At 47.1% G+C, this 17,814-nt stretch overlaps 1 protein-coding gene across 3 annotated transcripts in view; it reads left to right on the top strand.

The window, feature by feature from the left end:
* The window catches only part of TRIO (trio Rho guanine nucleotide exchange factor), an 855,771-nt gene that overhangs the window by 418,653 nt on the left and 419,304 nt on the right, over positions 1-17,814 (top strand). For all 3 annotated transcript variants that reach the window (XM_082259530.1, XM_082259529.1, XM_082259531.1), the window contains exon 32: positions 4,950-5,092. In XM_082259530.1, coding sequence (XP_082115656.1) covers positions 4,950-5,092 — 143 coding nt within the window. The remainder of the gene's footprint in view (positions 1-4,949; positions 5,093-17,814) is intronic.

Genomic DNA, 17,814 nt, shown 5'->3' with positions numbered 1-17,814 from the left:
GAGGGGGGGAAGGGGGAGTGAGGAGGGGGGGAGGATCCAGGTAACAAGGCAACCCAGTTAAAGCATTCTCGCAGCCAGCAGCAAGATTTGCTATGGCAAATGGTGAGGTCAGACATTTCTTGCGACATCATTCGCTTCTCCTGAGCGCTCAGTTTGATAAACGCACCGCGCATGAAGACCTTGTGAGCTGCCCAGAGGGAATGCGCATTAGCTACTGAATTTACATTGTGTGTGAAGAATTCTGAAAAGCCTCGCATTTTGTCCGGGATAATCAATGGCCGTCCCTATCCCAACTTACTTCGCCGGACGGTGCTTTTCGCCTTTCCAGGTGGCAGGCTTTGCAGTTACTTCATTTCTTTCGGAATTGGGCCAAGCGTCACTCTTTAAGAGACTTGCTGCCTTTTGAGCACCTCCTGATGTCGCAGGGACACATGCCCCATGCGCTTTCTCAATTGTATTCGCTTCTATCTCAACCTCCGGAGGACTTCATCCTGCCGGGTATTCTCAAGTGGGAGGGGGAACTCAATCGGAGTTTCACTGATTCCCAAAGACGCAACATGGTCCGCTTTTCCCTGAAATCCTCCATTTGCACACGCATCCAAGAGTCCAACTATAAAATTCTTACCCATTGGTTCTACTCTCCCGATAGACTCAGCCACATCTTTCCGGGCACGTCGGATAGGTGTTGGCGGTGTCAGCTGGATAAGGGGACTATTTCCCATATCTTCTGGAGCTGCCCTGTGTTACGGGACTTTTGGACTGAGGTTTGTCGCATCTCCCAACTGATGACGGAAAGAGCCGTACCGGATGATCCGGCATTCTTTTTACTTCATCGCTCGGGCATGGCCCCGAAACGATATAAATGCTCTGTGTTGCGTCACCTTCTGGATGCGGCGAAATCATGCATTCGTTTATGCTGGAAGAGCTCGACCCCCCCCCCCCCCCCGACGGTTTCCCTCTGGTTGCGGAGGGTGAAATGGATTAATGATCTGGAGGACCTGGTACTGACTGCACGAGGTAGGAAGGAGCAATACACTAAAACGTGGGCTTGCTGGAATGTGTTCATACTATCTGATGAAGGCCAGACCTTGAGTGCGCCTCCCCAGCTGTAGCAGTTCAGCTTGGATTTGGGGTCACCCGTGCGGGAGGCACTTCCATACCAATCTCTCCTTTATCTATCCCCCTCCTCCGCCTCCCCCCCCACTCTTTCATTCCGACTTCCCCCCTTCTTACTGGCTTCCCTATCATACCCACACTTTGTGCGTCCCCTATGTCTACCCTCCCTACCTGCTATGCCCCTTCCCGTCCCCTCTTGGTCCGGTTATGGACTCTTTGATTCCTTTCCCTGATATCTATGTTACTCCACTGACCGAATGGCCTTTGGCCATGCACGTGGTTCTAGCTTTGCTTTAACATGCCTGTATACTGGGCCAACCTTACTTGTCCTATACTCAGCTGCTTAGCGGGCCACCCTGCTTTCAGTCATATTCTTAAAATATGATAAGCTTACATGTACATGTTTCCTGGTTTAACTTGATGTTGAGACTATGTCTCTTGCACTTGCTGGTGATCTTATCGGTTACTATGTCATACTCTTTTGTTTACCGGTGTTTTAATGCACTTTACACATTGTTTATGTTTTCTAACCTGAAATAAAAATAAAGAATTTGAAAAAAAAGAAGAATTCTGAAAGTTCTGACTTGACATGTTCCTAGATAGGGTTATGTAAAAGGCCGGTGTTAAGCCTCCACAATTCGGCAGGCTGCGCGTTATTATGAAGAGAAACCGGGGCATGGTCAGACCACAAAATATTGCTGATTTTAGCATCACTTGATTGGAAAAGTGTGGGTTTGTTTACGAGAAAAATGTAAATCCTGGAATAAACATGCAAAGCAGAAGAAAAGAAAGTAAAATCTTTCTCCGATCCATGAAAACTTCTCCCGACATCAAACAGGCCTTTCTCTTGAATTAGGGGCCGAAGATCTAGCGAGCGTTTGCGAGGTAGGCTAGTGGTGTCTAGTGAGGAGTCAGAAATTGCAATAAAGTCGCTGCACACAATAAGGCAGTCCTACTTGTATTTGGCGGATACGTTTCAGAAGGGACCATAGAAATTTTTTCTGGTTAGTGCTCGGTGCATACACCGAAACTAAAGTAAATGGTTGGTGGTTGAGCATTGCTCTCAGTATAATGTACCTCCCATTGGGATCAAGTTACACAAACATCTGCGAGAAGACAACCGTATCTTTAATGGCAGTCATTACGCTTTTGCTCTTTTTTTTTCTGAATTTGCCAAAAAACATTTGGGGAATCTGTGATGGGAAACTAAAGGAGCATTATTGTGAGTTAGGTGGGTTTCCTGACCACAAAATATGTTGCATTTATGTGATATAGCCTCTCTCCAGAGCATTGACCTCTTGTAGGGGCTGTTCAGGCCCTTCACGTTTAGAGACACTATGTTTAAGGGCATCCTTGGTGGCGGAAAGAAACTAGTACAGGGGATCTAGGTGTAGTAGAATCAGGCTGTCAATGCTCTGAGCTAAGGGGAGATCTAGAGAAGTGCGCACGGTCAGAGGGATGTACCACAGCTGTGAACAAACAGACAACTACCTCAATACAATTAGCAAAAGCACCACCTATCAGTGCTGTATTTTGGCCTAGGCCAACAAGGCCCAGGCCTAGGGCGGCACTTTGCAGGGGGCAGCAAAAAAGCCAACCCCCCTCCACCTGAGACTCTATTGGCTACTGGTTGCTAGAACCGCCTCTCTCATCCCCCCTCTCTCACCACCCCTCTCTCTCTCTCAACCCTCCCTCTCTCTCTCTCAACCCTCCCTCTCTCTCTCTCAACCCTCCCTCTCTCTCTCTCAGCCCCCCTCTCTCTATTATCCCCCTCTCTCCCTCTCATCCCCCTCTCTCCCTCTCATCCCCCCTCTCTCCCTCTCATCCCCCCTCTCTCCCTCTCATCCCCTCTCTCTCCCTCTCATCCCCCCTCTCTCCCTCTCATCCCCCCTCTCTCCCTCTCATCCCCCCTCTCTCCCTCGCATCCCCCCTCTCTCCCTCTCATCCCCCTCTCTCTCTCTCTCACCCCCCCTCTCTCTCTCTCATCCCCCTCTCTCCCTCTCATCCCCCCTCTCTCCCTCTCATCCCCCCTCTCTCCCTCTCATCCCCCCTCTCTCCCTCTCATCCCCCCTCTCTCCCTCTCATCCCCCCTCTCTCCCTCTCATCCCCCTCTCTCTCTCTCATCCCCCCCCCTCTCTCTCTCTCTCTCATCCCCCCCCCTCTCTCTCTCTCTCTCATCCCCCCCCTCTCTTCTCCTCTCACCCACCCCCCCTTCTCGTGAGATCTCATGGGTTCATGCTGGGACTTGTAGTCCTTCAATTTTTAAGGGAGTCACATCCGTTAAAAAGGGAGTGGGGCAAATTTAAATAGGATGGGGGGGGGGGGCAATTTTAATCTTGCCTAGGGCAGCACAAAACCAAAATACACTACTGCCACCTATTGTAGTGCAATATAGGCTTAATAACAATACGCAACGGAGTGTAGATCTAAAGTCGACTATAGAACCTGCACATAAAACAATGAAGTAACAAATAGTGTGTGAGGGTACGAGGTAAGGGATCTGTATCAGGGGAGAACTAGGCTAGATATTGAACTAGAACATCCTTGATTAGGAAGGGCCCATGTGGGGCATTCAAAGATAGGAGTTAGCCTGGGCTGGTAGCTGCATTCTGGGTGGATGGGGGAGATTTGAGCTGTCTCTATCTTCCCTTGAGGGCAAGGGGATGCCCCCACTGCTGAGGAAGCTTCTTGGCTTCTGCTGGCGAATGGAGTATATATTTGTGCCCTTGATGAGTGAGTTTCCAATTGTACACAATTTTCAGGGCTTCCATGATGGGGGCAAACTGTTTGCGGCGAGCAAGGGTGGCGGCAGAAAGGTCAGCATAAATTGAGATATGGTTAAAAAGATCTGGTAATTTCCCTGCTTTGCGTGCTGCAGCCATGGCTCTATTTTAATGTGAAAAAAAGTGAATTCTTGCCAGAACATCCCTTGGTACCTTGTCTGGAAGGGTATTTGGTTTCGCCATGCGGTGAGCTCTATCTATAATTAGGACGTGGAGATTGTCCATAGGAAGGAGATTTTTTACTAGCTGAAGAAGATAAGGTGTGAGCTCAGGAGGAGAGATTGATTCGGGAATGCCTCTAAATTGTCAGGTTGTTCCTTCTAGATCTATCCTCTAAATCTGTAACTTTATTCTTCAGCGACTGGATGTCAGCATTGCGCTCCTAAAAGCCATCCACTAAATCCTTATGGGCAGCAATGCAGTCCTCCAATTTATGTTCAATTTATGTTCTACTCTTTCCACCCTGTCTTCCAGATGTTCCACATGCTAATATATACACGCTAATATATGACACTGTCAGGGAAGGGGTTAACACCAGGGGTGGTCAAAGGGTTAAATGTGTCCCTAGGGGTACTTTCCAACTGTGTGGCGGGTGGGCTTGCTGCATGAACACAGAGACCTGTGTTCCTAAATACGAGGAACACAGTATCCTTGTGTTCATTACTGCCAAAACAGCGGTCTGCGGTGTTTACGACAGACCACTGTTCTGTCTCCACAGGGAGCAGAGCGATTGCGGGTGCCCGGTGGACATCGCAGCCTTCGGACCTGCTCATTGGTTCCCCCTGTAGCCAATCGGCGAATGCACGCGCGCACCCCCCCTACTAGCAGTCCCACTAAGCGACATACAGGTACGTCGTTTCATGGGACAGAGCTGACCTGCCGCCGTAAAACTATGGGGGCTGGTTGGCAAGTGGTAATGCACGAGGAGGAGGAGAGACTGAGAATGTGAAAAACAATAACCTTTATGCACAAACGTGTTCAATGTTATTCATGTAGTGTCATTTTTCTGATTTTGAATGGGCTTTATTAATTAAAACGTTGTTATTTTAGGGATCCAGCATCGAGAACAAACAAGACTGGATAAAACATATAAGAGAAGTTATACAAGACAGAACTATTCATTTAAGAGGTGCTTTGAAAGAGCCAATTCATATACCGAAGGCAGTATCAACTAAACAAAAGGCTGTCAAACGGTAAGAAATTTTGTATGACGCTTAGGAAACCAGGCTTTATCAACCTTTTGGCATTAATTAATTTTTTATGGTTTTTGGGGTTTTTAAAATATTGAAGCTGAACCAAGTGAAATTTTACAAAGGACAGGAATGTAGTAAGCATGTGGAGGTTGATCTTGTCAAAATGAGTATAACAAATACAGTATTACATTTACCTTTTTCCACACCTTAATAAATTGCAGGAAGCTATCAAAATGTAAATTTCCCCCCAAAAATGTATACAAATCTTCATTTTCACCTTTCAATAACAATTCTCAACCTTTTTCCAACCGTGTCTATTTTTACCATATCACTGTATAGAGGTTTAAAAAGCTTATACTCAGAGGGAAACTATTGCTTTTGTGAGGACCTAAAATAAAATAATTTTAATTTGTAATAAATAAGACAGTCTCAGAATTACAGAAAAAGTGTTGTTCAAATGAGTTGTATGTTTCAGATGTTGGATGTTTTCCTCTAACCTGAAGAAAAAAAATCAGGCAGCTCAAAAATTTTTTTTTTTCCTTAAATGTGTATGGAATTTACTTTTTCCAATAGTTCATATATGTGTATTTATTTTTTCTACATCTTTTGTACCGCCAGTCATAGACCTCTTATATACATCACTAGGCATTATATATATGATGCAATTACAGAGAATGTAGATACAGAGTCACTGTAGCTTGAAGAAGCTTCAAGTCATAATAGTGTAGGGCCTATAGAATATTTTTCATCACTATGGGGAAAGTACAGGTCAATGCCCAGGAGGGGGAATCTGTAGAAATCCTAAACCAGAGTTATTTGCTAATATGGGGTGGAACCAACAGGAGGGCTCGAGATGCACATCTAAGTAGTTTGTTACAGAATGTGAGAGGACTCCATATATAAAGGAGTTTGGTAATGAGAAAAAAATCGAAGGTTACCAATGCTGATCTCTTTCTGGGAATGCTAGTTGCCTGGCTGCTTGTAGCGACAATAGTTTTTGAGACACTGACCCACAACAAGCCCAGTCATCATCAGAGGCAGTGGCGGTTCTACATTAAATTGCTCCCCGGGCGAGACTCCCTCCCGGCGCCCCCCCCCCCCCCAAAAAAAAAAAAATAACATGACAAAACTTCACATCTTGTACACACCACACATTTTATTGTAGTAATACTATGTCATTCCATAACAGTCCAATTTTTCACGTCACAGTGCCCCTTTAAAAATTACAGTATCCCTCATCACATCACAGCACCCCATTACATTGCAGCCATTTTCACGTCATAGTGCCCCTTTACACATCGCAGTACCCCTTATAACATCCCAACACTCCATTACATTGCAGCCATTTTCACATCAATGTGTATACTAGTGCGGTATGACTTAAACCTGCAGGGGGACCAGTTTTTTTATTTGTAAATGACTTTACTACTGCTTTAGGCCTGATTTACATGTATGCGGGTTGGCGGCCCACATTTTAGAAGGGCACAGCATCCTATTCATTTGAATAGGCTGCTATGCCTGCGTTTCCCGTAGAAAAAAGGTGCATGCAGCATTTTAAAATTTCAGGGGCCTTGAAATCCATCCTGCTTTTGCACCATGCGACTTACTTGCAGTTCCTGCACTGGCAAGCTTTCTGCGTTTTTAGGTATGTGGGCCATGCATTTAAAAACACAGTGCATTTGCATGACACAGTTAACGCAAATGCACTGTGTTTTCAAATGCATTGCCCACATACCTAAAAGTACAGCAAACTTGCCAGTGAAGGAACTGCAGGTAAGTCGCATGGTGCATGATGCCACTGAAATTTTAAAATGCTGCATGCACCTTTTTTTCTGTGGGAAAGCAGCTCATTCAAATGAATAGGATGCTTTGCCTTTGAAAATGTGGGCCCCCAATCTGCATACATGTGAATCAGGCCTAAAGTAGGCCCATCAAGCAGTGTCTGGTCTGGTGGTGGCCCAGAGCCATGCAGCGTGCTCTCTAATAAATAAATCCTTCTGGACACAGCCTGGTAGTGGCGGCTGGTGCTCAGAATTTTTGGGGGGGGCGCAAACAGAAAAATGTAATAGGCATTGCTTTGCGGCAAAAAAAGCTGTAAAAAAATTGTGTGACTTTGAGGTCACAAAAGTGTGAAAGGGGCCTTCAGTAATTAAGGTATACAGTGACCAGCGTACCCCCTTTCAATGCACAGTGACCAGCGTACCCCCTTTCAATGCACAGTGACCAGCGTACCCCCTTTCAAAGCACAGTGACCAGTGTGCCCCCTTCAATGCCGAGACCAGCGTACCCCCTTTCAATGCAGAGGCCAGCATGCCCCCTTTCAATGCAGAGGCCAGTTTGCCCCCTTTCAATGCAGAGGCCAGCGTGCCCCCTTTCAATGCAGAGGCCAGCGTGCCCCCTTTCAATGCAGTGACCAGCGTACCCCCTTTCAATGCAAAGACCAGCGTGCCCCTTTTCAATGCAGTGACCAGGGTACCCCTTTTCAATGCAGTGACCAGCGTGCCCCCTTTCAATGCAAAGACCAGCGTACCCCCTTTCAATGCAAAGACCAGCGTACCCCTTTTCAATGCAGAGACCAGCGTACCCCCTTTCAATGCAGAGACCAGCGTGCTCCTTTTCAATGCAGAGACCAGCGTGCTCCTTTTCAATGCAGAGACCAGCGTGCTCCTTTTCAATGCAGAGACCAGCGTACCCCCTTTCAATGCAGAGACCAGCGTACCCCCTTTCAATGCAGAGACCAGCCTGCTCCTTTTCAATGCAGAGACCAGAGTACCCCCTTTCAATGCAGAGACCAGCGTACCCCCTTTCAATGCAGAGACCAGCGTACCCCCTTTCAATGCAGAGACCAGCGTACCCCCTTTCAATACAGAGACCAGCCTGCTCCTTTTCAATGCAGAGACCAGCATGCTCCTTTTCAATGCAGAGACCAGCATACCCCCTTTCAATGCAAAGACCAGCGTACCCCCTTTCAATGCAGAGACCAGCCTGCTCCTTTTCAATGCAAAGACCAGCGTGCCCCTTCCAGGATGCTGTCATGTGCCTCCCACCCCCCCCCCCCAATTCCCAGGTGCGAACATAGAGGAGAGCGAGAGCAACTTACCTGCAAGTGACTACAGTAGGGTAGACTACCCTCCTTGGCTCCTCCTCCTCGCCACCTCCTCCTCCTCGCCCCCCCCCGCCCTTGCCGCTAGTTCTGAGTGCGGCCGCCGCCGCTGCATAACCTGTGTGTAGTGTACTCTCCTCCTCGGCTCCTCCTCCTCGCCTTCCCCCCGCTAGTTCTGAGCGCGCCGCCGCCGCTGCATAACCCCTGGCTGTGTGTGTGTAGTGTACTCTCCTCGGCTGCATCCGCCCACCAGGCAAACTTTACCGATCCACAGACAGCTGAGACAGCCAGGTGATCCATCCATCGGCTCCTTCAGCAGCAGGGGCGGCAGCGGCGCCGCAGCAAAGATGATTTTCTTTTTCTCCATGAGTCGTTCGTGTGCCGAGTGCCGCCCCCCTCGTGATGCCGCCCCGGGCATCTGCCCCGTTCGCCCGTGCCCGAAACCGCCACTGATCAGAGGGTCAGAAAAGTGTAAAACTATGGCACTGCTGAAACCCCCCATAAACACCAGGATAGATGTCAGGGGGAGGGGTTGTGAGCCAATATAGCAATCATTAAAACAAAAAGTTGCAGCTCCCATGAAAACAGCTCTTGAGTGAACCAAACGCACATAAAACAGAAAAACACAGAGTACGCCTTCATCTGGATGTAAACTATATGAAAAGAGCATAAAATAATGCACTCACATTTGTAAAGAGCGAGTGCGCATATCATTCATAAGGGAGTTGTCATCTAATGACAGAGGTCGTCAGGCAAGTGCCAATAACCACTTAAGAACCGGAAGGTATTACCCCCTTAATGACCAGGCCGTTTTTACCAATTTGGCACTGCATAATTTTAACTGGTAATTGCGCAGTCATGCAATGCTGTACCCAAATTAAATTTATGAATGTGAAAAAAGATAGGTGCGCTAAACATAAATGAACCCTTCTATTGTGAAACCAAACAGTTAGGCTCCGTTCACATGTAGGCGTTTTGGGGCGTTTTTGGGGCGTTTTTCTGCTCTAGGATCAGCTCTCAAAACGCCCAACAAGACAAATCCTATTCATTTCAATGGCCCCTGTTCACATCTGAGCGTTTTGAGGCTGTATACAAAACGCCCAACGCTCAAAAAAGTACATGAGCTTCTTTTTGGGCAGATTACAGGCGTTTTCCATTGATCTCTATTCAATCTAAAAACGCCTGCACAAAAATCGCGGTAAAAATCGCGGTAAAATCGCGGTAAAAATCGCCGCAAAAATCGCGGTAAAATCGCGGTAAAAAACGCGCGAAAAACGCTACGCTCAGGTGTGAATGTAGCCTTAAGTAAGGGTGGTTATAAATAAACACAAATAAATATTCGCCAAATGGTGAAAACAAAAATCCAAAGTTTTCTAGATGCAAAAATCAAATGACATATAAGTGATCCAATGACCAGTGAATGTCCACAAAGTCCAATCAAAATAAATAGTCACCACCGTGCGACTTCAAAATAGTGAATGGTTGAGTGCTGGAAATCAAATCTATTGCTGTTCAAATGTTGTGAGCAAAGTGACTCCCACCACCACCAGGCTTTCCTCCTTACCGGACAGATATATAGTAAGGTGCAAATAATATCCATTATATCAAGGTAAGCCGCGCTAAGCAGTGAATTTGTGCTATAACACAAAATATTATATATGGTGAAAATACCAAGTTAAATACTTGAAATATACAGTGAATAAAAATAATAATATTAACAACAACTTGAATGTGACATACACCCAACCAGGAAGTGTGTAAAGCAAGTTGTGGGCAGAGTTAATTAAAGTTCAATAGTCCCTATAAGGACCCAAAAAATCAACAGTGACAAATAAAAATTTCTAAAGGTCAAAATTGACTTTGACCACAAAAACTGCTGGAAAACTCCTGGGAATCAATATAGTAGTCCGTGTGAGATTCCAAAGTGTTAGATCACTCCTATTGCAAGGTACAGCCACTAGATACGCAGACTGCTTACCAGATTGAGGTATATCAAGTGCCTGATTCAAAAGTGTATGCTCCCAGGTTCTTCAATAGGATAGACCTCTGGATAAATTCCAACCTCAGACGACAGGAAAGGCTCAACAAACATGGACCACGTGCATGTAAAAAATGATACAAGATCCCATAGCGTAACACTATATAATTGTTATGGGTGCATATATAACAAATGTACACCCAATGGTGAAATTTACACCTTAAGTGCAATCCACTTAATAAGGAATAAAGTGCCGAAGTGAAAGATAGTGACCTCCACCAATATTACAAGCTGCTTACCAGACATACAAATGAGTATAGCCAAAGGAAGTTGCAAATAACTAAGTATGTGCCAAACTCCAGTCAGAGAAGCGACCAACACCCACATGCACAAGTTGCTTACCAGATGCACACAATTAAGTGCCAGTATCAGATAACAATTTGTTTGAGGGAATTAAAGCCGAAGGAAGGAAATCCCAAGGTGTGCGGAAACTTCAGTCTGGAGCGTAACCACCACCGACATACAAAACTGCTTACCAGATATACTCAGTAATAAGCCAATGCCCAATGCCAGTAAACTCAGGAGGTCCCAACATGGAGGAATGCCTCCAAACGATATCCCCAGCAGGCATCAAGTCACCGGTTCATATAAAAAAGAATAAGGTGCCCCATAGTGTAAAACCATAACATTTATAAAAAAAAAAAAAAAAATAAGAGAAGCAACTTACAAACATCAGAAATAGAGAGCGTTTGTTTGAATGAGCCGCTGGCCGGTCGACTCTTCCGCCCGTCCTCCAATCTCGTATTGGTGACGTCAGCACGCCACGACCGACGTACGTTTCATCAGATATGACGTCTTCCAAATTTGCAAATAATATCCAAATGAAGCCGTAAGCTGTAAGGAAGAAATCTCCCAATGCAATTGCACCCTGTGTCAAACACACCTGTGGGCCTCTTACTGGATAGTAAAAGATAGGATAGTATAAGATATGCACTGGGAAAAACTCCTCTTGAGATCTAAACTCGATCAGCTGGCTGGATATGCATAATCAACTCCACGGACATATGTGTCTTTCTCTTCTTATTACCTCCACAGCGTACCATATGATGAATAAAAATTGGCAGACAATGGTGCATTACCCCCAATAATTTATTTCGTAAAACGGTAAAAACACTTACATCAATATGCCTGATTGAAGACAGTGACACTGTCTATAAATAAATACTCCAGTACAGAAAAAAAGGAATTGAGGTGTGGATAAGTGTTAAACACAGATATGAATATGAATATAAAAGTGACACACCATAAAAATTAAATAATTAGAAGATTGCCAAAAAGTCCATGTAAACTATAAAAGTTCCAAAACAATTGACCGTTCTTGTGTGATTTATTAAGTGCTTCTTCTCTTAGTGGGGTACAGAATTGACGTAGGTGGTGTCTGATCCTTCACCCAGTTAGCTGAGGTCACTTACCAGATGCACTAAGGCCTCTGAGGACCTATAGTGCAGGTAGAGCTTAAGAGGTCTTTCAGCGACACCCTTCTCCTAGGTGAAGATTCAGGGATGGTATTCTCCTAACTGGATGGCTCAAATCCCAGGTGGCTAAAAAAATACATGGAGAAATACTCATGGTGCAGTATTTTTTATTATGAGTGAAAAGAAATAAAAGAAACACTCACATTTTTTGGTGCCTCTTAAGGCACTTGCAACAAGCAATGTAAACAGGTAAAATGGGAACCGCTGGGGGGTTTCCCTTCACGTTCCACGCTACAGAATTCCCACAAAACGGACGTGTATGTGACGTGCTGGACCTTAATGCATTTCGCTTCTCATAGTGTCACGGTGGTCTATTGCAGGCCTTTACCCCCCATCTTCCCATACCGCACACCCCCTCCCCCCACCCGTGGTGGACATAACTTTTTAGGTCAGCCTGGGGTGTTGCACTGGCGATGGGGGTGGGGGGACCATGCCGCCGGCGACCACATGATCGTTCCTTGGGAGGGGGAGGGGGATGGGCCTGGTGGGGGTGGCTGCCAGGGCCCCTCTTCCTGTAGGGATTGTTTTTGTGCTGCTGTGGTCCCCGCGGGAGCCACGCAGGGCCACCATTTTCTTGTAGCTTTTCATGCTACAGATTGGCGGCCATGTTTTAATAGCCTCGGCAGCAATTTTCTTGAGGTCTCCCATTGAAAATAGCGGCTGTTTTTGGGCCGGATGGGCAGTGATTTGGCGGTGGGAGCCTCTCCTTTGCTTCTAGTGCTGATCCCTGGACATTCCTCCACCTGTTCGCCGCATGGTGTGCAGTTAGTCCGGGGCTGTGAGTACCTGACCGATGGTGGTGAGTCCTTTTGTGGGGTTTTTTCTCCCTCTCGCTGCTATTACAGCGGTAGTGCTCTGTGCTGGGCTTTGTAGTGCCACAGCGTGGTGGGGTGTCCCTTACAGTGTTCTAATCCTTTTTTTGTGTGGGTTCCCCCTCCACTAATTGAGTCCCTGGAGCATGTTTCACCACCCTATCCCCTCTCAGAGACTGTCGGACCCTCCGGGTCCCCACAACTGACTTCACTGACGGCGGTCCTGGATTCCTTGATGTCCAAGGTAAAAAAGTCCAAGTCATTCATTCCCGCTACAAGATCGAGTTTTGATCGTACACTCAAGAAAGGTTCTTCTCTTCCAAGCTGCACGTTTCCCCAGATCGCTTAGGGAATCTCTGAGGCAGTGCAAAACTTGTTACTTCAAGGGGTGATTTGGTTCCAACATCGGAACGTTTTCAAGGTTTTTACTCAAACCTGTTTACAGTTCCCAGAAAGGAAGGCAAGGTGCGTCCCATTCTGGACCTCATGGCGCTAAATTGCTTTGTTTAGTTATTGAAGTTCCGAATGGAATCCATCCGCACGGTAGTGGCGTCCCTACATCAGAGGGATTTCATCTTTTCCATCGACATCAAGGACCTTCACATCCCAATATGTGCCGCCCACCAGTGCTTCCTCCGCTTTGCCGTGGGCCAGGAGTATTATCAGTTTGTGGTGTTACCCTTTGGTCTCGCCTCCTTTCCTCGGGTATTCACAAAAGTATTGACCCTGGTGCTAGCATTGCTTCATCAGCGGGGTATAGCAGTACTGGGGTATCTGGACAATCTGCTTTTGCGAGCATAGTCTTGACTGCTTTGTTGGAAAACTTGGAGATTACTCTGCAAGCTCTGAAGGAGTTTGGTTGGATTCGGAATCTTCAGAAGTTTGCTCTGGTTTCTGTCCACAAGTCTGGACTTTCTGGGTTTGACTCTGGACTCAGCCAGAGTGTTTCTTCCTCAGGAAAAACTTCAGAAATTGCAGGGGGCAATTCAGCTTCTGCTGTCTAGCAGACGGTCATCACTTCGGACTTGCATACGGGTTCTGGGCCTGATGGTGTCTACATTCGGGGCAGTTCCTTTTGCACAGTTCCACATGAGATCTCTGCAAAAGGAGATTCTGGTTAAATGGAACAAGGATCCTCAGTCTCTAGACAATCTAAACCTGTTGAGCCGGAGTACGAGGGGGTCCCTGGTTTGGAGGCTTCATGGAGGCCAGTCTGTCCGGGTGGGGAGGCATCCTCGGCACAGTGTGTGCTCAGGGGGTCTGAACTCTGGAAGAGTCCAGGCTACCGATCAATGTACTGGAGCTCAGAGCGATCAGACTTTGTCTGGATCATTGGACAAGTCTTTTCCAGGGGGTGTCCGGTATGGATTCAATCAGACAATGCCACAGCCGTGGCCTGTAGATCACCAAGGGGGCACAAGAAGTGTCCCGGTGGATCCGGAAGTAGCCGCCATTCTAAAGGTGGGCAGAACGAATCGATTCAGCCCTCTCTGCTGTACACATTCCAGGGGTGGAAAATTGGCAGGCGGATTACCTCATTCGACAGGCGTTGGACCAGGGGAAATGATCACTTCATCTGAAGGTGTTTCATCAGTTGTGTCTCTGGTGGATTACTCCCCAGGTGGATCTGTTGGCCCTCTCGCCTCAACAGGAAAGTGCAGAGGTTTGTGACACGGTCTCTAGCCACAGACGCATTAGTGGCTCCTTGGAGTCAGTATCGTCTGATTTACGCCATTCCTCCTCTCAAGTTTCTCCTGAGACTCCTGCGCAGGATCCAGGCAGAAGGGATTCTGGTCATCTCAGTGGCTCCAGACTGGCCTAGCCAGTCTTGGTATGCTGATCTGGTACGGCTGGTAGCCGATGCTCCTTGGAGACTTCCTTTCAGGGAAGATCTGCTGTCACAAGGACCGATCTTCCATCCTGCTTTACAGTCACGGGCTTTGACGGCTTGGCTGTTAAAAGCCAGGTGCTGAAGGATAGAGGATTGTCTGAATCAATGATTCCCACGCTTTTGAAAGCTAAAACAAATCCACTTCTAGGAAGATTTACTATCATACTTGGAAGACGTACATTGCGTGGTATGAATCCCTTAGGGTTCACCCCTGCTCCCTTTTGGTGACATGGATCTTGGCTTTCCTCCTGTGTGGGGTTGAGTAGCATCTGGCCTTGAGTACCATCAAGGTCCAGGTCTCGGCCTTGGCTGTTTTCTTTCAACGTCCGTTGGCCACACACTCCTTGGTGTGTACCTTTCTCCAGGGAGTGAGACACTTGGTTCCCCCGGTGCAGTCTCCATTGCCACCGTGGGACCTCAATTTGATGTTGTCAGTTCGCCTGAAACCCCCCTTTGAAAATATTTGGAAGATTCCCCTGCTTACGTTGTCCCAGAAGATGTCCTTTTTGGTGGCTATTACTTCTGTGTGCAGGGTGTTGGAGCTGGCGGGGCTGTCTTGGTCACCTTACCTGGTGGTTCACAAGGATAAGGTGGTTCTTCGTCCATGTCTGTCGTTCCTTCTGAAGGTCGTCTCTGATTTTCATTTGAATGAAGACATCATGTTGCCTTCTCTGTGTCCCAGGCCTAAGCATCCTGAGGAAATGGCTTTGCATTCCCTGGATGTGGTTCGGGAAAAAAGAGTGTACCTGGCAGCTAAGGAGTCTTTTAGAAAGTCACTCACTATTTGTCCTCCCGGGGGACCTCGCAAAGGGCTGGCTGCTTCTGCTGCGACCATTTCCAGATGGATCAGACAGACTGTGGTTCAGGCTTATTCCATTAGGATCAGGTTCCCTCTTTTCACTGTTAAGGAGCACTATACCTAGGCGCTTAGTACCTCCTGGGCCTTCCGTCATCTGGCGTCAGTGATGCAGGTTTGCAAGGCAGCCACTTGGTCATCTGTACACACGTTAACAAAGTTTTTCAAGGTGGAAGTGTTGGCATCTGCAGATGCTTCCTTCACTCGCAAGGTTTTGCAGGCTGCTGTTTAGAGGACTTGTCCTCTTTGAGAGTGTTTTATATTTTTTTCAGGTGAGCTCCAGTTGTTTATGGTTGAGGTCCATGTTACCTTGTTGGCTATGGTTTAGCCTTCAGAATTTGTTCTTGTTATTCCCACCCCTCATGTTTTACACTGCTTTGGGACTTCCCAATGGCCAAGAAGATAAGGAGCTGTGTCTGTCAATGAACAAAAGAGAAAATCGGATTTTTGACTTAATGTAAAATCCATTTCTCTGATGTTCATTGACAGACACAGCACCCGCCCTTCTATGGAGTTAAGTTTTTTTCTTCTGTCACAGCTTGTAACAAAACTGAATACCTATAGCAGAGAGTGGGAGTATACTCCCTGGCACTGCCCCTTAGGCGTTGTCAAGTTTTTGTCTGCCTAGTGTCCTCTTCCTGTAGGGGGCAGTATAACCCAATTGTCAAGAAGATAAGGAGCTGTGTCCTTCAGTGAACATCAGAGAAATTGATTTAACGGTAAGTCAAAAATCACATTTCTCTTACGTCCTCCGACAGTCGCCGCCCACTCATACAGTCTTCACCAATGGGTATTGACCTCTTATCCATAGGAGCAAGCTAGGCATAAGACTTGTTAAAAACAAAGCATTTACATAGACACACCTATGGGGGCTGTCCCACTGGTCCAATACCCCCCTGCAATCAGCCATCCCAACTCAGTTTGTCTTCTGCCTAGTTAGGAGTGAGATAGGCTCTCCCTGTGCTGAGGCTACAGTCTCAGCCTTCTTCTTATTTTTCTTTATGATTTATTTTCCGGGAATGTGTGTTTTTCTTCACATTTACTAGCTGTTTTTCTCAGCCTTTTAGTTAGTCACTTCTTCATGATGATGACGGCGTTGCGGAGCTGGGAGTCGGACTGGTCGTCCTGGTTTTCCAGGACAGAGGGCCTTATGGAATCCCAGCCCGCCATCGAGCGTTTAGCAGGCTATGTGTTCGCCCTGGCCTCGCAAACGACCCATCCCTGTCCTCAGGGATGCAGCCTGCGAGGTGGCTACCTCGCCTGGTCGTCTCCCCACGGTTCTCCGTGCACTGTTGGCGTCCTGCGTTATTTTTTGGCTGACGGCACCCCTGCCATCTGAGGGTGGGCGGTTTCCCGTCGATGTGAGGCATCCCGCGCCATCTTGTACAGGTAAGTAAATTCTGTGTGGGGCTGGCAGTCCTGTGTGTCTGTGTTATCCCCTCATGTCTGTGCGTTTTTGGGCTCCCTGATCCCGGTCCCTGCGGGGGTTTTTTCTCACAGCCTGTGCGCTGTGTGGGTTTGTGGGGGTCCCTCTCCTGTGTCACTTTAGGGTGCTTTTTGGAGGTACAGACACGTTATTACTAAATTTGCGGCGGGCAGTCTGATGCTATCCTGGATTGGCGCTGACGTCACCTGTGACACCAATACAGTGATCAGAAAAAAGATCCGTACACTATAATAGTGACACTGTGACAGGGCAGTGAAGGAGTTAACTTGGGGTGATCAGGGGGTTAAATCTTTATCAGGGGATTTATGGTGGGTATCAGGGGATATATGGTGGGTACCCTAAACCTATCTGGGACAGACACTAACTACCGCTCACACTAACTGGCGTTACCAGTGACACGAATACAGTGATCAGTAAATTATCTGTATACTGTATATAGTGACACTGGGACAGGGAGTGAGAGGGTTAACTGGGGGGTAGATCAGGGGGTTAAATATGTGCCTATGTGTACTGGTGGCAGTGTAGTGCTTGTGTACTCAGTTGATGCTCTCTCCTCTCATGCTGGAACCGAAAAGGGCTCCAGGAGAGGAGGTTGCATTGTTTTCTGTTCCTGTGTTTACATTACACAGGCACAGGAGGTTCTGCCATTGGTCAGAACCGATCACCAGGTCCAGGCCATAAATCATTGGTCTGGGCCTGATGGCTGGTTCTGAACCAAATCAGGACGGCGGGTGCACGTGCGCCCCCTACCTCTGCATGCAACCGACATATAGGTCAGTCGATACACGCAGCCGAGCCACCTTGCCGCAGCAAACTGCAGCGTGTGGTCAGCAACTGGTTAAAAAGATTTCCCTAGTTGTACAGTATTTGTGAGCTGAAAAAAAAAATCAGTTTTATGAGTAAATTGTGAAAACTTAAATGAATGCTTAAACATACTAAGAAATAGCTTCACATCACAAGTCCCTCCTTTTGCATCAGAAGCCCTTCCCCTTTCTCATCAGAAGCCCCCCCCCCCCCCACCTTCTTTTACATTGGACATCACCACTCTTGCATCAGAAGTCTTGCCTTTTGTATCAGAGTCCCCCTTTTTACATCAGATT

Source organism: Pelophylax lessonae (assembly GCF_965119305.1).
Source record: "Pelophylax lessonae genome assembly, chromosome: 5".
NCBI classification, from domain to species: domain Eukaryota; kingdom Metazoa; phylum Chordata; class Amphibia; order Anura; family Ranidae; genus Pelophylax; species Pelophylax lessonae.
Note: the sequence above shows the minus strand (reverse complement) of the source record. Positions and strands in the feature narration are given on the sequence as shown.